This window comes from Sardina pilchardus, chromosome 9, assembly GCF_963854185.1.
Source record: "Sardina pilchardus chromosome 9, fSarPil1.1, whole genome shotgun sequence".
Lineage (NCBI taxonomy): Eukaryota > Metazoa > Chordata > Actinopteri > Clupeiformes > Clupeidae > Sardina > Sardina pilchardus.
The window spans coordinates 34,649,901-34,670,904 of NC_085002.1; the positions used below are offsets into that span (position 1 = coordinate 34,649,901).

General features: G+C 41.2%; 1 protein-coding gene across 1 annotated transcript in view; it reads left to right on the forward strand.

The window, feature by feature from the left end:
• Nucleotides 1-21,004, forward strand: part of dock3 (dedicator of cytokinesis 3) — a 597,933-nt gene that overhangs the window by 159,393 nt on the left and 417,536 nt on the right. Inside the window, exons 17-18 of the mRNA XM_062544851.1 lie at nt 1,335-1,441; nt 6,749-6,920. Of these exons, the coding sequence (XP_062400835.1) occupies nt 1,335-1,441; nt 6,749-6,920 (279 nt within the window). The remainder of the gene's footprint in view (nt 1-1,334; nt 1,442-6,748; nt 6,921-21,004) is intronic.

Sequence of the window (21,004 nt, forward strand, 5' to 3'; positions counted from 1 at the left end):
GATATCTAAAGATTGATGTGGGTACAGTGGCGGCGACTAGCGTCTCGAGCCGAAACATTGCTAAAGTGTAGCTAAGAGAGCTCTAAGAGTGCTCCAGACCACTCTTACCAACGAAAGACGTACGAAAGACATTCGTACCAAAGAAGCTTTCGGGAAATGTGTGAACATGTTAAGGTAGAGCTTAAGATAGAGGTTACGAACTACGTAGCATTAAGAAGGCTTCGGGAAACCAGCCCCAGTTGATAGTGTGAAGGTAGACAGTTTAAAATGTTTAATATGGATAGCTTAAAGGTAAACTATGCAACATTATTCAGTTAATCAATTAGTTTCATACTGTTTTATATTATTAAATGAGTCATTACCGGTCGAACAATGTTTTATTCGGCCGCCCTAGTGGTCTGTAGTGGTAGAACCACACTTGCAATTTCAGGAGCGCTCGGGCACGCACCCATGGTCTAGGAAGTCTCATGTGAAGTCTTGATCATGCTCAAGAAAAGGCAGACTGACCGATTGATGAGTTTTGTAAAATATACACGCTAAAGCTGTAGGGGAAGCTCTGCAGAGAAATATGCAAGCATAAAACAAGCTTAACTATAATAAGAAACCTAGGAAGAACAGTACAGTGCATTTTCATGCACTGTAATTGCCAAAACTTGAGAATTTAAACCTAACCTAATCTAAACCCCACTGACACACAGATAACTCTCAGGCCAAACTTTTCTTTTACCTTTTATTCCTGTTCACTTTTAAAGAGAAACTATGCAGGATTGGCAATTTCATCTTCGCTTTTCGTTTTCGCTCATTTTATATTTCTCTGCAGAGCTTCCCCTACAGCTTTAGCGTGCGTATTTATGCATATATAGGCTGTATATATATAAATAAATTGCTAGCGTTGTTCTTCTTGTTCCTTACGCGTCTCAGACTTCCAGATGTAAACAAGGAGCGATCGCCTCCTGCACAAACTGCAAGGTTGCAATAGCGGATAGGGACACTGGGGGCGGGAGGAAGTATGACTGTTTTCGATAAAACTGGTCAGTCAAACAAAACAACGGTTTCTAAGCGATTTTATGACTATGAAAAAGTTGCATAGGGTCTCTTTAAAATTTTAGGCTGATACGTTTTTTTTAGTTAGTTTTAGTTTTTCAGGGGCAGTTGCCCCAATTATAACTACATGTCGAACATATCTATACCTATTTCAGAAGGTTATGGGTTAATAGCTGCTGTGAGCTAGCTCAATTCTTGATCATAGCCAACAGTAAAACAGCAAGTGACAATTCTTATGACTGTAAATACCAGTGTCTAATGATGACTTTGCCCTATTTCTACCATCACAGCTAAAGATAAGGCAGAGAAGAAGCTCTTTGGCTTTGCCTTCACCCCACTCATGAGGGAGGATGGAACTACGCTGACTGATGAGACTCATGAACTCTACGTTTACAAGGTCAGCAGGCTTTCTCTTAGTTTAGATAATATTAGGGCCCCATCATGACCGTCTGAAGCGCAAAATCTGTAATCATCACGACGCACAGCTTATTCCTATTGTAGACTCGAGTTTTTCGCCATCCGCTTCTCTTTTATTGAGGAACGTGCCAAGGGGTGTGGTTAGAGAAGTGATGATACATTCTGCTTGCAAGTTCCAATTTAGGCATACTCCTCATGCACCTATATTTCCCAATTTATGCCAGTGTATGAATGGGAAAGAGTCTATAATCATCACGACGCACAGTGTATGAATGGGAGAGAGTGGGTTAATCCCTCCAATCTCCCGCACCTACTGGGTCCCTGACAAATTGGAAGAGCTATCCTTTTTTAAATTCTTAGATAGGAAATTACTTGTGTAAATGTGTTCATTTGTGACTTGTGACTTTGTAAAACAGAAATGGCTTGAGCAATTAGTAGATAACAGGGTCCCCGCGGGTCCTTAAAAAGTCTTAAAAAGTCTTATTTATTTTTTTGGATTTTCAAGGTCTTAAAATGTCTTGAATTCTAGAATTTCCGATGAGGAGGTCTTAAATTTCATGTCGTGCCGAGTTCGTTTCGTCAGCTTTGCGAATGTAGACACACTCAAATATTGTGGGTGTTACAATGTAACAACACAGTAAAAAGTAGCGTGTGCGTTCCTACAGACGGAGATAGTGTTTCAGGTTGGCAGACGCGAGCCAAGATTTTTAAGAATGCGACTGAAAAATATTCGAGGTTGCAATGGTGCACCTGGCGCTTTTCGGGTGAGAGCATACATTTCTTTCGCCTGTTTTCATTGTAGACTATGCGTGCAACTTTACCAAACAATATAGAAACCTCCTCGGCTTGGCCCTCTCTCTTTCTCTCTCTCTCTCTCTCTCTCTCTCTCGTGCGCGCTCGATGGACACCCACCCCTCGACATGCACATTTAATCCAAATAAAACATTCACAATCGTGAAAAAAGCAATGAGGACTAGCTAAATTATTATGAAATCCGGTTAGCATCATAGCATGCTGCACATTTTATTAAAACTCTTGCATTCAAGTTGAGTGATCATCTCATCACCATGTTTTCTAACTTCAAGACTAAAAGGACCTGTCCCAAGGAGAAAAAGTATCAGCCTACCTTGAAACTTAAACACATGTGGGGGAAACTGAACGTCCAACCAGTAGACTATGATAAGCTAGCCAACTATGCTACTTTGTTTACAATATTTTGAGGCATCAATCAGACAGCTGAATTAAAGAGGCAGGCCTAGAGTTGTAATACAAAATAGTAGGCTATATAATCTGCATCAAGTGTGCAGTCATGAATATCAGAAATTTCAGTATATAGAAAGTAAAGGGGGAAAAATGGGGGAGGGGGGGGGGGGTATTTAGTTTGAATGATTATATAATGTGAATGATTTTTTATCAAATATATTTATAAAAAATCATTCACATTATATGAAAGGAGTGCGATAAAAATGTGACCTTTTGCTGTTAGAAAGCTATGCAATGAAAAATGTGGGTGCACCTAAATTTTGTGCTGGTGCACCTGAAAAAAAAGTTAGGCGCACCAGTGCAACCAACGCAAAAAGTTAGTCAGGAGCCTTGTCCATTTTTTAACTGTGTTTAACTTGTAATTTACAACTTGATTTGTTTACACACTGTTTGTACGTTATTTACAGCAGTATTGTTGTAGTATTGAGAAGGCAGTTGCCTGACGTGCACTATTTGCACTGTCACTCAAATACAAATGTGCTTTGGTAAACTGAACAGAGCGTACTTTTTATATATATTTTTTTGCCGTGGTAATGGTCTTAATTTTTATTCTTAGAGGTCTTAAAAAGGTCTTAAAAGTCATTAAATTTGTTGATAAAAAATGTGCAGATACCCTGAGATATTGTATAATATGTATGTAAATAAATATGAAAACAAAGTACCAGGACCAAACACTAAATAGGCTAACATATCTCAACTGTTCAGTTAGGTTAGTGAAACTAAAAAGGCTGTGGTCACTTTGAGTGAAATTCGTAAGATGTGTGATGGGCAACAATTGCTATATGGTAAGTGAAACAAGTTGAAATAGGTTATGAGTTCATCTGGTAGAATATGTTTTCAGTGTCTGTTGTTTTGACAATCAATATCAAAGTAGTGGAAAAGAATGTGGCTGATTATAATAAATAATGCACTTTTGAGCAGGGTTAAGAACGTTGCCATGTAGCACTGTAATCAAACAATCCAAAAGTGAATTAAAGCAAGCTAAAAATCTGTTCTGCTTTTAATATACCGATAATTAAAAAAAAAAAATACCGACACACTGCTCCAAACGACACGCAGTCTCATGATACAATTTGTTATTGTTTATGAAGGTGTCTTTGTTATTTTATCAAGAGGCATATGGTTTAGCTCATGAGGTCACCAGGGGCCTCATTTATAAATGATGCGTACGCACGCTACACAAGCTTTGGTATTTATAAAAAGTGAACTTGACGGTAAAATATGCGTACCTCCACGCAAGCTCTGACCCATGCGTATGCACAAAAAAAGGGAAAAGCAGAAAGTGCGACCTCAGGAGGAAACGGGTACAACGACCCGAAATTGATTCAATAATCAAAGTTTAACACAAACTTCACGCAATGATGCGCATCAAAGACATAACTGATTTAACCTAATCCTGTTTAAAATCTAAAACATGGTTGATTGTTGTTTCGTGCGCCCGTCAAAAATTCCATCTTATTTGAAGCAAGAAAGACATGTAGGCTATACACATTGTGTGTTTTGTTAATTATCCACGTATGGCTTTCATACATGTTGTGCTATTTGCCAATAATACATCAAGGCTCAAACATGTTGTTAGCTTGCAAATGGTAGGCTATATACAGTAAGAGGGATTTGCCGAGAGGTACCCACCCGAATCATGCCATCCCAGTCTCGCTGCAATTGCTGAAGCCTACCTTACATTGACAGACTTTGCAAAGATTTGGAGAAGATTTTTGAAAGACTACAGTCTCAGACCCTCTCACATCTAAAGACAATTCATCCAGTTTCTAGTCACAGTCTAGTCACAGACCAGTCTCAGATTAGGATTTTGCAAAGAATGTGGGTCACTGTTTACAAGACTGCTACAAGATTCCTTCAAATTATTTCCATCGTGCACTACATATCAACACGAACTCATATACGCTAAACTACTCATATCAAAGTATTTTTTTCGCGTTTATGCAGCATTGTTTGATGTGTGACATCACTAACAGATATAGAGTTGTTCTGTCACGTAGAATAGCCGACTAATAAATTATAAGAAATGAAATAACAAATAATCACATAGGCTACAGCTGTCGCCTATTTTGCCCCTTCCTGTTTCATGCTCGAGCGAGGTCACTATTGGTTTTTAATGTTCACGTCACTATTTGCATGAGCCACGACTGAAAAGACTTCCGATAATATCAAACATGTTTGATATTGTCGTAACGGCAAAACTAGAAAAAGTTTTCTAGAATTCTAAACAGAAGTTATTATTAACAGGGGGGTACCTAGGCCTACTGCTTTATACAACTCGTTTCTGATATTTCTTTACATAGTGTTGCATAAATTCGCAATTCGGAAATTGGCGTGGAACGTGCGTGCGCACGTTTTTTTAAATCAGAATATTTATGTGCGCACGCACTTTCTGAGTTTTGTGCGCACCTTCTGGCGTACTTCCTGCGCAAAGTTTTATAAATGAGGCCCCAGGCCAGTGGCTACCCCACTTTTTGGGAAAAAAATAAAAATTAAATGTCTCGTGTCTAAATGAGGGAGCAGTACCGGAAACAAGATTAGGAAAATCATAATGCAGAGACAACAAGTAGCCGAGCGATTGATAACTTTACTGTAGCCTAAGGTTGACTATGCTATTATTTTTCAAATGTTTTTGTGAATATACCCGAGTCAAACTTTCATTTAAAAGCATAGTTACGTTGAAGCGCCACTTGTCCATGTTGTCGTTTTTTAGGTTTGACCCTAAATATTTATAGTTACTTTACATCGAGGGATCATTAGGAACAGTTTAAATAATAGTTCCACAGCACTAGCATAGGGTTATTTCCACGTTTCACTGCATGTAATCAGAAACAAAAGCATGTTTACTGCATATGGGAACCTACAACATTTAATGACCAGGCACCTGCCTTAACCACAGTACCAATGATCGGTGTACTTCATTGCAGGGTTTGCTAATACCATAATAGTACTGTAGCCTACCAAAGCGCAAACCAACATGTAAATTAACACAAACAGCAAGAATGAGCCCAACAGGGAGTCGGTATTTTAATTCATATGAAGCCAACAGCATGGCACAATCATTTAGGCCCCAGAAAAGCAACAACTTTGTGATTTCTGGTTGGGCGCTTGTGATAATCGCTGTGTAATCGCTATTATCTTAGTATTTTCTACGGTATTTACCTCTGTTACAACAAGTCGTGACTTAAACTTTTAAATTAGGCTATAGGCCCACAACGGTTCAATTTCGAGTAGCCTAGGTGAGACCCATGTCTGTATCACTGGCCTATAAATGCATGGAGATGGCTTTGCGGTGATGGAAGTACAGGAGACAGTGTTGATGGTTGTAAGAATACCAGCGATTTTTATTGCGATTTATTGAGCAGTACAATTGCTTAGTCACGTCGTAGCTGGTTAAGTCTAACATGGATGGTTACGATTTTATGGCTTATTCTCCATTTGTCAATGGAGAAATTGTATTGGATTCTTACTTCTGGAATCGGCTGTGGGCGGGACTGTCGAGCTCTATTATGGTATTCCAAACCCAAGTAAGCACAACTGTAATTGGTACTGTGGCTAATTGGTACGTTGACTTGTCAATTAAATGTGGTAGGTTCTCGTATGCTTTTGTTTATGACTACTCGCAGTGAAACGTGGAAATAACCCTAGGCCTACTAAATAATGCCATGGAACTCTTATTTAAGCTGATGTCGTGTTCCTAATGGTCTCTCGATGTAAAGTAAATATAAATATTTAGTGTCAAACGTATTGTTGTGTGTTGTAGGCAGTAATTGCCATGGACATAGACAATGTTTATGTGACACGTCATAATTTTAGCAGCCTGCTGCTTTAGCTAACAGTAGATGAGTTTGTTTGTAGTATGTTTCAATATGTTTCTTTAATCTCTCTTGTTGTCTCTCTCTCTCTCTCTCTCTGTGTGTGTGTGTGTGTGTGTGTGTGGGGGGGGGGGGGGGGGGGAGATGTGTTGGTGTGACTGTCTGTGTATTTTTGCTTGTGTTTGTGGATCCTTGGTGGTCTTTTTCAGTGTGATGAGAACACTACCTTCAGTAACCATGCCCTTTACTTGGGCTTACCTTGCTGTAAGGATGACTTCAATGGCTGCCCCAACATCCCTTTGAGCGTCATATTCCAGCGTAGCATCAAGGAGACATTATGGATCTCAACTCAACTCTCCTCCACCAAGCTGACACAGAATGGTATAGCCACTAAATCCTCAATTATTACATATTGGTGTGTGTGCTTTTGTGTAGATCTCAGATGCAGTGGAGCATGTATCTTATATCCTTCCACATCCTTCATTACCAACATGCGTTGTACAACCATTTCATGATCTCCCTACATGATACCTGTGTGCAAAGGTGTGTGCATGTCGGGGTCAGAAAGCTTTCCATCCCATTGAATTGTGTATGAATTTACTTAAATGTCAAGGAAACTTCAACAAAATGTTTGTTCATGCTGCTTTTTTGCATGGGCTTCTAAACCAGATAGCCGTATATGTCAGGCTAATGAATCTCTCGCCACTTGCTAACTTCATCTACCCATTCAATTATGAGGATCAGGCAGAAAATCGCTATTAGCAAAGGATAATAAATTAAGGTACGGTTTGCGGCCCTTGGGTAAAAAGTGCATAACTTGACAGCTCAACATGCCAGTCTGTTAGCTGCACCATTTTCTGACCCCATGCTGTGCTCGCACCCATCCTAAGGTCTGGATGATTACAAACATTGAAGGGGTCTATAGCACAATATCTCAGGCATATTCAAGAATGTTCAATGAATGTTCCAGGTAAGTCAGCCATCACCAAGAGAGCATTCTTTTCTTGTCATACCTGCAAACTCAGATGGTGTGAAAAAGGTGACACACTTTTTGGAGTGCCACACACAATGCAGTGTGCATATATATAAAACGTATTGTGTCATTTAGATAACAATGACAAAGTAATTTTGTTGCATAAAAAACATTTCTTAAGAAATATGGTTATGATGCTGTTTAATTAATGTACAAATGATGCACTTTACTTTAGGTCTGTGTACTTTTTCGTTCATTCGTTATTCTATTTTGGAATGAAATGTGAAAATGTGAAAAGGGTGCAACTTGGTGTTTTATTCAAAAGAATAAAAGCAGAACTGTCTGTATTTTGTTTTCAAAATGTGTAATCATCTTCAAATAATAGTATATTGGAAAAATAGATGACATTTCCGATAATTTTTTAATTTGTGGTATTCATTTATTCCTTTATTTTAGCCTATTCCATTTGACTGATATCTTTTCCCTGGAAGTACACCGTTTCGCGCGCCGCGCATTCACGCATCTCCACGACCACAATATTCCTCCCGTGGGGTAGGCCTATAGCCTACTATGAACCTCGATTAGTGAGTAAGCGAGGTATGTTGCGGTCAAAGCTAGGGTATGCTGTCATACGAAAGTGAATCTTTTCTAGTGTCACTGTATCACCATCTTAAGCTGCCAACCAAACCTGTTCGGGAGCAGTGGCTTTCACGAAACTCACTCAGGGGTGAATTTATCAAACTAGGCGGTACTTTGGGGTTAACTGTAACCATTTTGAGGCCGGTTAAATGCACCAAATCAACAGGCCACCTGTTCACCATTCACCATTCAAATCAACAGGCCAACAGCCTCCGAAAATGGTTACAGTTTACTCCAAAGTGCCAACTAGGCTTTCAGCTCAGAGCGCGTTCTCTGGGTTTGGGTGAATTTGGCCAATCGTGAAACGTGGAGATGCACAAGACCGCCTATATTAAAACAAGATAACTACGCTAAAACAAAGCCACTTTCGTGTCACAGCATACCCTGGCTTTGAGCGCAACATACCTCGCTAACGCACTAATCGAGGTTCGTAGTATACCCCACTGGTCACCCAAAACCTGGGTCCAAAATAGACCCAATTGCAATCCAGAATGGCCTTTTTAAAGATTCGTTTTTTGTTTTTTCCAAAAGTTCAGTGTTTCATTTTCAATACGTAAGATACTGTATATCAAAACGTGGCACTGGATTCAATTTCACAAGTCTAACATCAGCGTAAAAATTCTTATACCACTGCTTGGTCAAATTTCCTATTGTGATGCGCTATTTGGAACGTGCATTATTTTTCTATATACTGCACGGCTATGAAGTAGTTCCCTTCTTTTGGGCTTATTACACTTGAATATTAATTCGCCAATGTGAATGTAACGGTAAAAACAGCAATGTTGTATCTAAGACAGCGGCAATATAAACGAAAATGATAGTAGCAGTGGTATAAGCGGGATAATCAACTCCGCGCCCTGTGCGTTTATAGGAAAATAATGCACTTATCGAAGTGTAAAGTCCCCTCCGCCTGCGGCGTCGGGTCCTTATTACCACTTCGAACGTGCATTATTTTCCTATAAACGCACGGCGCGTCGTTGATTATCCCTTACATATACAACTCCTTTTTCATTTCCCATGCAACTTCAAAAATAGAATAATGAATGAACGAAAAAGTGCACGGACCACTTTAAGGCTCTTTTGCCAACTCAGCTATGTCAGCAACAACTCAGCTAGCAGAGTGGTTGCTATGTCCCCTCACAGTTCAGGCCTACTACTAGAAATTGTCCGGTCATTACACATCAGTGGCAATTAATTTGCAATGACTAGCATGCTAATAGCGATTTACGCTAACGCACCTAAAGCACAGCTGTTGGTAACATAGCAACGGCGTTCTATGTTGATATCTTGCTAGGCTGTCCGAAACAGAGTTTTTAGCTGCTACCTTGTTGCCTTCTACGGCAACTCACTCGCTAGGCAGTGAAGGCAGTGAGGCAGTAGGCAGCTGCCTTCCGTTTCGGACACAGCCTATAACACATTGAAAACGTATTTAACAGTGAGTAAACTGCGGATGTTCCCACAAAACAGGATAGCTATACTCCTAACATAACTCGTATTTGTTCTACAAACATGCCTAGTTCCTTAGGCTCCTTCCTTCCTTCAGTGGTTACGCGTTTCATGCTGGCTACACGTGAACAGCTCATACATCATTCAACAAAAGGTCTACAGACCTTAGAAGTGTACATTTCATTTCCATACATCAAAGCGTTCCCCCGTGGCAGCCAATCAAATTCAATGGCGAAGCCTCCAAACAGGAAGTGAGGTCAAATCTCGGACCATATTTGGCGGGATGATTTTGGACACCATCCAAAGTAGCCTCAGTAAATGTGGTGTAATTTGGCCACTAGGGGGCGTTGCAATTAGCAAAAATGCATTTTGGCTCATATCTCTTTACGTCTTTGGGACGACATCCACATTTTTACATTGGAGGTGCTCTGGGACATACCACTGATGAACCTAGGCAACCCGTCACGTCAGTGTAAGAATTCGGCAATCGAGGGCAACACCACCAAACTCGAAGCATCTTTGCGTCTTGGCCAAACTTTAATTTCAATTTCAATTTAATGTCGCTTATAGAGCGCCAATACATTACACATGTCTCAAGGCGCTTTACAGAGTGTTAGACATTCAAAGAGAGCCCATGAGTAACAGGGGCAAGGAAAAACTCCCTAGAATTGGAGATACATATAGGAAGAAACCTCAGACAGACCCACGACTCAAGGGCCCAACCCATCTGCCTTGGGTCAGTTACAGTACAGTCATTTGTAGTTTGAAAGTTACAATGAGAATGAACGTTCAAATAGTCCAGTGTAGGGAATAAATTGTCCATTAGTAATCCATTAGTTATTTCGGAAGGTGATGGGTCGCTGAGATCCGAGGGCCAAAGATTCGGGCAGGGAACCACAGCAGGCGATGGTAGGGCAGTCATAGGGATGTGACTTCAGGTGTGATGAGGGACAGGCACAGAGATGGTTGATGGCTGGTAATGGTTTACCTCACAGGTGAGGTATAGGGGAAAGGGAAGAGAAATAGAGTGTGTTAGTATTACTGTAAGTCATATTAAGTATTAATAAGTATATCAATGGTGATATAAATGGTTATACTATAGAGGGTTTACAAAACGCTTTTACACACCTCTTTTGTGGGGACAGGTGCGTAGGAATAGGTTACCCAGTTAAACCCGAAGAGGCATCCCGCACATCGTCCACCACGCATGCAAACATCCACCCATCCACCACGCACGCAACATCCACCCACCCACAATGCCCCCCCCAATGCCTCCCCCCCAGGCGAACCCACACACCACCCCCGAACCGCGCGTCGGAGCAGCATGGCTGAGCATGGCCAGCCAGAGTCCGCCCACAGGCGCTTTGACCTGAGGGCGAGCACTCGCGTCTCCTGCCGGAGCGCTGTCGTGGCGCGACTTTTGCTATTTTACCTCCTAGGCTACATGAAAATCCATTGTGAGAAAACGACTCGAAATTCTATTAAGGGCAATATTTTTTCATTCCTGGCTTGAAATTCTATTTTTGGTGTTTACATTTGTCATTTTTGACATCCCGTTTTAGAGCAAGATAATTGTTTTTTTTAAATTATTATTATTAGCCTATTATCATTGTCCATGCGTAGTTCTAAGTAGGCCTATCAGTATTTCATCTCTGTGAAATGATCCATATGAGTTTTGTTATAGATTTCCGTGAAAACTAATTCAACTGTACATTTTAGGGATAACGTCTTAGTAATGCGGTCAATTGACCAATAACACGCCCTGATCAATTCTTGCATCTAAATAAAAGTGTGTGTTACATTTAACCCCACGCTCTGCTGCGCTGTGAAATCGTACAGCATAGCCTACCCTGACTTGATGTTTCATAGTGCTCAATCTAGCTCACGTTCAGAATGATAAATTTGAAATGTTGTGTGGGAATGAGCATATGCTGTTGTGTGGTCGTGTCTTAAACAAGGGCATTTTTACCCGTGTTGCCTTTTTAACGTGTGGCTTAAGGGGCACCAGTAGATGAAGATGTTGGTGCGTTAAAATAAAAAGTTTGGGAATCGCTGCCTTAGACTATAGGCTATAGCCTTTCACCCTGAGCAGTGGCATAGACTTTATGTGTTGAAGCTTTTATTTTTGTACCATTTCATTCCATTGATTTTTGTACCAACTTTCAGTCTCCATCGGATTCGGAGACGCTCAAAGATGCTTAAAGACGGTAGACGGCCGATGATTGGCGCAGCACTTTTGCATCATAAAGAGTAAATTAGCATAATTGTCTTGTGCGATCGTTCCCCCTCCCCCATACACTCGTCTAACCAGTTCACTTACAGACACCATCACCTATGCGGCATTGAGGACAACTGCCTTCCCCCCCTCGAATGTTCGAATTCGCCTGCGTGCGTGTAGTTGTGTGAGAAAATGTGTGTGTGAATGCTGAAACACGAATTCACATACAGATGGTACGGGTTGAGAATGCTCCTTTCTTTCCCGCACATCGGGACTCCCGAAGCATCGGGAAAACTGCAACCGCAAGGGGGCAACATAGACCGCCCGAGTTTTCGAATGTTTACAGCCTACCTCACAGCTCTCTCACTCGACGTAGCCTATAACTCAGTCAGTCCAGCAGAGATGCCAGAGCAACGTTTTGGTCAATGGAGAGGGAGAGAAATGCTCCGCATATCCGTCTCATTTAATCATTAAAATGAAAGTGATTGGCGAAATTAATCAAACGACGTTTCATAACCATTGTTGAAATGAATGAAAATGGTTTTAGAAACCTATAGGCCTATCAGAAGGAAATAGCCTTCAATTCAACCTGAAATAGGCTACTCGAAAGGCAACCTTAGATTAATTCATGAATTCATTACGGTTACAAGACCGCATTTCCGTGAATAGGCTATTATTGTCAACGTCAAGGCGAAGACGAAAGAGATGGACAAGATGGACATTTTGGCAACATTTACATGCTAGGAATACTTAGAAATTTGTAGGCCTAAGCTATTTTATAATGTTTATAATGTTTGAAATATATTTATCAATAGTTCTCAAAAGTCATCAGATGTCGTCATTTAAGGGGTTATTTTTTTTAAAAATTCTCCCGGGGGGGCATGCCCCCGGACCTGCCTATTAAATTACATTTATGACGTGCACAGTAGCCGACACTACCGTACCTTAACTATATACACGAGAGCAGCAGTTCACAAACTTTTTTTTACACGGGGGGGGGGGGGTATATTTTCCTGCTTTTTTGTCCTTTGCCAATCACATCCCTGCTACTACACCACTTGCGAAATCGGACGTGGCACATAGCCTAATTATTAGGCTACTGGATAGCAAATCCATAGACTTTGTTCATCCTATATCCTTGGCGGAGATAATAATTAGGCCTATCAAATTAAAAGCACACTACGTGTGATCACGCAACACAAGAGAGCATTTAGCGATGGGACAGTTGTGAATGAGTGCTTAACACCCTGGAGTCTAAATACCCCCGGGGGATTTGAAAAACTGTTCCAAACACACATCTCAATCTCTGCTTTTATCATATTATAGAGACACCATTAGAAGCCTTTAATCAACTCGTTTTCAAATAGCCTATGTTTTAAGAGAATATGGCAATGATAATGGCACTTTCTAAAAACAATAAATTCTTAGGATTTGTCCTCTCACCTGCAGCAGGCCCATTCAAAAGCCCATCCACCTAATTTGCATTTGAAAGAGCCAATCACTAAAGTGACACATTTAGTCTAGCCTACTTTATGAGTTTTTTTTGACCCCTCTAATAAATTGCCTATAGTCCTACTACGATAATGGAGGAAGGGCTGCCTAACTGTTCCCCCTAAGAGTTTTTTCATAAGATAAAATGTTTACTCTATTTAAGTTTAGGATTTGGTAGACAAGACAACCTCGGAAAAGTTCTTCAGATAAACAATGTTTTATTGAATTAAAGGAAAGAAAATGTATCGCCAGGGTTTCGGGGCTTCCGAAGGCATTCGTTGATCTTATCGCTGCAGTCCTTGCGGCCACTTCTCCCCATCGTAGGAAACTTTCTGCTTAGTGTTGACAACACAAAGGTCTTGACGTTGTGTGGCAGTGCTTGCTTGCCCTTCGATCCATCCCAGTTGGTGGTTTTGCACCAGGCTCTGTAGTGCTCCTTTGTGGTGATGGCTCTGAAGAGCAGGCATCCATATCTACCAACGTTGCCGCGACTCTGTTGGTGAATCCTCCTTTCCCTGAGTTATAGTCTATATGCGCTTATGCTCTAACCGCATAATAAAAGAAGCACCTGCATTCCACAGCAGTGCTTATGGCAAGGCTATTAACACCTGTCACTGAGTTATGGACAAGCAGTTATGCTCGAAAATTATCATAATAACAGACACACCTAATTGTATGGCTCTATGTTTGAACACATCAAATTAGCAAGCATTTCCTCCCGATAGCAGCAACGTTTGCTTTCTTTTTCTGTCGGTCCGCGGTTGCTTGGTCAATTGCGCAGCAAATTATCAGATGAAGCGGACCTAATTTCACTGTAGTGTGTGTGCATTGAGTAGTTCCTTAAAATACGGAACAAAGAGCGTCCCGTAGGCTATCTGTTCAATACAGAAGAAGACTTTTACTTATATATTTCTTATAACGAAACGCGAAGAAAAAATACGAGGACTGACCATCTCGCCTCTCCGCGTTTCCCCCAATACCATGGCGACAAAGAGAAATAAATATGATTGGACATTTTAATGTTTGTAGCGCGCCAGTTTACCCAGTGTGTGTGCATTGAGTAGTTCCTTAAAATATGGAACAAAGAGCGTCCCGTAGGCTATCTGTTCAATACAGAAGAAGACTTTAACTATTACTTATATATTTCTTATAACGAAACGCAAAGAAAAAAAAGGCTACGAGGACTGACCATCTCGCCTCTCCGCGTTTCCCCCAATACCATGGCGACAAAGAGAAATAAATATGATTTGACATTTTAATGTTTGTAGCGCGCCAGTTTACCCTGTGTGTGTGCATTGAGTAGTTCCTTAAAATATGGAACAAAGAGCGTCCCGTAGGCTACCTGTTCAATACAGAAGAAGACTTTAACTATTACTTATATATTTCTTATAACGAAACGCGAAGAAAAAATACGAGGACTGACCATCTCGTCTCTCCGCGTTTCCCCCAATACCATGGCGACAAAGAGAAATAAATATGATTTGACATTTTAATGTTTGTAGCGCGCCAGTTTACCCAGTGTGTGTGCATTGAGTAGTTCCTTAAAATAGCCTACGGAACAAAGAGCGTGCCGTAGGCTATCTGTTTAATACGGAAGAAGACTAACTACAGATGGTACGGGTTGAGAATGCTCCTTTCTTTCCCGCACATCGGGACTCCCGAAGCATCGGGACTTTAATTAAAACTGCAACCGCAAGGGGGCAACATAAGACCGCCTTAATAAAAAGAAGGTTCGGCTCATACCGGAAAACACGGAAAAACCCGAAGACACCGCGCTGGTGACAAACGGAGAAAAGAGACATCACGCTCGGCATGTCAGATTGCAGTTTCAGAGTTTTCGAATGTTTTACAGCGTACCTCACAGCTGGCTCTCTCACTCGACGTAGCCTATAACTCAGTCAGTCCAGCAGAGATGCCAGAGCAACGTTTTGGTCAATGGAGAGGGAGAGAAATGCTCCGCATATCCGTCTCATTTAATCCGTCTCATTTAATCATTAAAATGAAGGTGATGACTGGCGAAATTATAATCAAACGACGTTTCAATAAACCATTGTTGAAATTAATGAAAATGGTTTTAGAAGCCTTCAATTCAACCTGAAAGACTCGATATAGGCAACCTTAGATTAATTCATTAATTCATTACGGTTACAAGACCGCATTTCCGTGAATAGGCTATTATTGTCAAGGCGAAGACGAAAGAGATGGACAAGATGGACATTTAGGCTACATTTATGTTAGGAATAGCCTACTTAGAAATGTGTAGGCCTATAGGCTATTTTAAAACGGAGGCATGTTCATTTTAACCGGCGACGCTGGGTAGCTTACCCAGCACTTTATCACAGATTTTGTCCCCACCACTTTTGACAACTGAAAATAAAACGTATTTAACAGAAATATCTTTAATAGGCCTACATGCCTATCATGTCACTTTACTTATAACCGTAGGCTACATGATTGGAGAAGATCGCGCATTTTGTAACATTATAACAATGGATGGTCAGATATGCGATAGGGCAGTGAGGGTGATTCATTGTAACCATCGACTAGTAGGCCTAGCTCCGCAAAAGAAGTTTCTAGCAACTTAGAATATATGGATCTCGTTATGCATGTTCATGTTGATTCAGAGATAGACATAGACTACCGTGGGCTACTGTGCGTCAATATAACAGCATTTTATCATGTGGTGAATTAATGACTAACGTCAGTTTAACATGTCAGAACTTTTGATCGGCGTTTCAAGTGCATGCCGCGAATAGGCTAAATGAACTCGACTGACTGAATCCTTTATATTTCTTGGCTAAGTGCGAAGAAATTGACCCTCGAACTGTGGCGTAAATGGTTGAGGCATCTTAATCATACGTCAGCGACCGGGGTTCAAAACTTACTCTACGAACCTCCGGAACCCATTAAGACAAGAGGCATTATTTTATTAAAAAGTTTTGCGATTTTTTTATGATTGCGATGTCTGCTGAAAAGAAAAGTTAATATGTGAATTCGTGGTTCAGCGCACAAACACACACACACACACACACACACACACACACACACACACACACACATTTTTACATTTACATAATAGGGCTCGGGCACACGCCTTGCATTCTAGGAATATCGCCGCCATTTGGTAGCGCACTGAACGTAATATCCATTCATTCAGATGCACAAGACAAGAAGCAGAAATAGTAGCGATTTATTCTTTTCCTCTTGCGATCGTGGGTTGCACTGTTACACCCCACTACACAGCAACATACTACCAAGAAGGCAAAAACTAAGTAACAGGAACACTGTGCACTGTGTTCCGAACACACTAAAAGGCGGGAGTAAATCCATAGTAATCCATAGTAAACTAAGGAGTGAAGCTGCCAATGTGGCTGTGCCCGCGAAGTTTTGATGTCATGATCCCGAGCCCTAGTGTCAGGAAGTGTCTGTCGAGAGAGAGGGGGGAGGGAGGCAATCGTCCAATGCCGCATACAGGTAGGCTATAATGTCTAGTGAACTGGTTAGACAAGTGTGGGGGAGGGGGAATGATCGCACAAGACAATTGCTCTTCATGAAATGGGTAGTCTCACAGACGTTTGTCGATGTTTAAACGTAGCCTACTACATCACTTGCGAAATCGGACGTGGCACATAGAATTATTAGGCTACTGGATTTAATATAGCATAGACTTTGTTCATCCTATATTAGCCTATATTAAAATGTAATGTGCTGCGGGGAAGCATTGGGGAAGTCAGTTTAAGTTGTCCTGTAACAATTTGCCTCTTATTATAAGACTATGCAGCCACTACGCACATAATAGTCTAGGTTACGGGCGGATGCGAGCAACCCCATGCAAAAGAAGGCCTTAAGTTAACGGACTGAAGGCCTGTTTACATGTCAAACATGCATTAAATCTAAGAAACGAAAAACACAAATATCATGTATTGTGTCGTAAACAGTTAATGACTTCGTGGCCACTATGCGCAACTGCATCGCGCAGTGAGCTGAAGGATAGGAGGACCGACACTTATTAACACAAAGCTTTGTAAAGCACTAACAACCACCCCTCAAAGTTCATTGTCCATAAGTCCAAACAATAAGTATAAAAATCCGACAATCCAAAACGATAACGAGATCTCCCAGAAACGAAAAACAAGTTTGTTGAGTAGCCTAGTCCTTCCAACAATCTCAGCTTTTGCGTTTGTTAGATAAAAGGCATTCTGTCCTGCTGTATTCCAATGAGAAAAAATCATCCACAAGGTAGGCTAAGGGTCACGGTAATGCAGCATGCAGGAATCTATATAGGCCTACGCACAAAACGAATGAATGGATTATATCGGCCAAAACGAATGAATGGGTTGGGAGAGTCGTCTGGCTGTGTCAGCAGACTGCAGTCGGTCTCGAGGGGTTAAATAGCGCACGTACTTGAATTTTAATCTGAAGAAGACCAAATCAAATCAAAAAAGAAGGATTTCAAGTGTGCGAACCTTTTTCCATTTTTTTTTATGATTTAGCCTACTCTTGTTCTGCACCTTGACCGGGGATGTGCACAAACTTTTTTACTACACTTGAATTTTAAACCAACTCTTCTCTAGCCTATATCCTATAAAAGAAGGATTTCAAGTGTGCGAACCTTTTTCCATTTTTTTTTTTATGATTTAGCCTACTCTTGTTCTGCACCTTGACCGGGGATGTGCACAAACTTTTTTACTACACTTGAATTTTAAACCAACTCTTCTCTAGCCTATATCCTATAGCCATACTTTAATAATCAGATGTTATGCTCATTTTTGTAGGCTACACCTCACCGGCAAGCACGCACGCAAATGCTGCTTTTGCACATCTACAATATTGGCCAGGCTATATAGAATAGGCTTTTAGGACTGTATTTTGCCTTCGTGCAACTTTAGTTGTGCTCAATCTAAATTATTGTCAGTAAGGATAGGTCATATTACCAAATGGCGAACCTCGAAAATTATTTAGGATAATGGAGCCGTGTCCATTACGCATGCAGTTATTTTTTAGGCTATTGTTTTATTTGAGTGTTTTTGTCTACCATGGCAAACATAGTTGAAACGTTCGCTCTAAACTTAAGTATTTCCAATCGGCTTTCACAAAACCGATGAGGTCCAGATCTCAGTGGCCTCATAGCTGCCTACAGCCATGCATAGTAAGCCTAATGATAGCCTAATAGTTATGACATTAATAGCCTATTAATGACCTCATGTCGGAATGGCACGTTGTTTGAAAAAAAAAAAAGTTAAATAGGCCTAGGCCTACCGCCGAGTGGGGATATGTCGGAATGAACAGCGGATACCAGCTGGGTTGTAAAACATTAGGCTACTGTATTCGTTGATCTTATCGATGCAGTCCTTGCGGCCACTTCTCCCCATCGTAGGAAACTTTCTGTGCTTGCTTGCCCTTCGATCCATCACAGTTGGTGGTTTTGCACCTGTCCCTGAGTTATAGTCTATATGAGTAAGCGCTTATGCTCTAACCGCATAATAAAAGAAGCACCTGCAGCAGTGCTTATGGCAAGGCTATTAACACCTGTCACTGAGCTATGGACAAGCAGTTATGCTCGAAAATTATCATAATAACAGACACACCTAATTGTATGTCTGTATGTTTAAACACATCAAATTAGGAAGCATTTCCGCCGCAACGTTTGCTTTCTTTTTCTGTCGGTCTGCGGTTGCTTGGTCAATTGCGCAGCAAATTATCAGATCACCGGACCTAATTTCACCCCATGTCTCGCGGACCAGCAGCAGTCTCCACGTTTCGCGGCCCATAGTTTGAGAAACGCTGCATTAAAGTGTCATTAGGTTGTAGGCTATATGTTTAGTGATTTCTTTGTGTGTTTTTCATTGTAGTGTGTGTGCATTGAGTAGTTCCTTAAAATACGGAACAAAGAGCGTCCCGTAGCCTATCTGTTCAATACGGAAGAAGACTAACTATTACTTATACATTTCTTATAACGAAACGCGAAGAAAAAATACGAGGACTGACCATCTCGTTTCTCCGCGTTTCCCCCAATACCATGGCGACAAAGAGAAATAAATATGATTTGACATTTAAGCTGATTGCTGACAAATTTGCCACACAATTCGGGAGAAGCAGCGGACAGGAGCGCCACCACAAGCAAGCACTTCTAGCCCAAATTAACATGGCAACGTTGCCTATGACTAAAGTGTCTAAGTAGGCTAGTCCTACTAATATTACATTTGATTGGTAGCATGTTTGTAGCGCGCCAGTTTACCCATCCCCTACATCAAAACAGCTTAGAATCAATCAAAGAATCAGCTGTGTCGGCGTTAGGCTGTAGGCGATTTTCTATAACCATTTTCATTCATTTCAACAATGGTTCATTGAAACGTCGTTTGAATAATTTCGCCAGTCATCACCTTCATTGTAATGATTAAATGAGATTAAGGAGTCGACTATTGACGGATATGCGGTCTTCATCATTTTGAAATGCGGGATGAAACTTTCTGCCACCTGGTGGTTGTTTGGGTACATTGCCTTAGGCTCGAAAAAAATCGGCTTGACGGCCTGCGGGATCTCTTCGGGAGTCCCGCGGGAGAAGGTGCATTCTCAACCCGTACCCACTGTATTTATATATTTCTTATAATGCTGGCTGTAGGCGATTTCTATAACCATTTTCATTCATTTCAACAATGGTTCATTGAAGTGTCGTTTGAATGATTTCGCCAGTCATCACCTTCATTTTAATGATTCAATGAGATTAAGGAGTCGACTATTGACGGATATGCGGTCTTCATCATTAAATGCAGTTGAAACTTTCTGCCACCTGGTGGTTGTTTGGGTACATTGCCTTAGCCTCGAAAAAAATCGGCTTGACGCACTGCGGGATCTCTTCGGGAGTCCCGCGGGAGAAGGTGCATTCTCAACCGGTACCCACTGTAGAAGTTCACTTAAAATGTAGAAAAATATAGCTCTTTTTAGCAGACATTGCAAACATACAAAATTCGCAAAAGTGAGAACATCTTTCATCATATTTAACACTAGAAGCGCCGTGCCGTTCTGACCTACTTATACCTAGAAGCGTCGCGCCCCGGTCATTTGACCGCTTTGACGACCTACTAGAAGCGCCGTGCTGGTGTGAACTACTTAAAGCGCGGCGAGGCGGTCAAAAGACCGCTGAGTCCTTAGACTGGGGGGCTGTTACTTACACATAATGATCGCTAGATGGCGCTTCGTGCACGAATCAAATCGTTTGGTCATAAATTCAGTTTGCACTAAGCCATGTATCATTCGTGTCAGACCGTGTTGTTGATAGTCCGTGGCTGTTTCATTATGACATACAGTCAATTCAATTCAATTTGATTTCGCTTCTAGAGCGCCAAAACATTACACATGTCTCATGGCGCTTTACAGAGTGTTAAACATTCGAAGAGAGCCCATGAGTAACAGGGGCAAGGAAAAACTCCCTAGAATTGGAGATACATATAGGAAGAAACCTCAGACAGATCCACGACTCAAGGGCCCAACCCATCTGCCTGGGGTCAGTTACAGTAAAGTCATTTGTAGTTTGAAAGTTACAATGACAATGAAAGTTCAAATAGTCCAGTGTAGGGAATAAATTGTCCATTAGTAATCCATTAGTTATTTCGGAAACCACAGCAGGCGATGGTAGGGCAGTCATAGGGATGGCGATGGCAATGGCGATGGTAGGGCAGTCAGAGGGATGTGACTTCA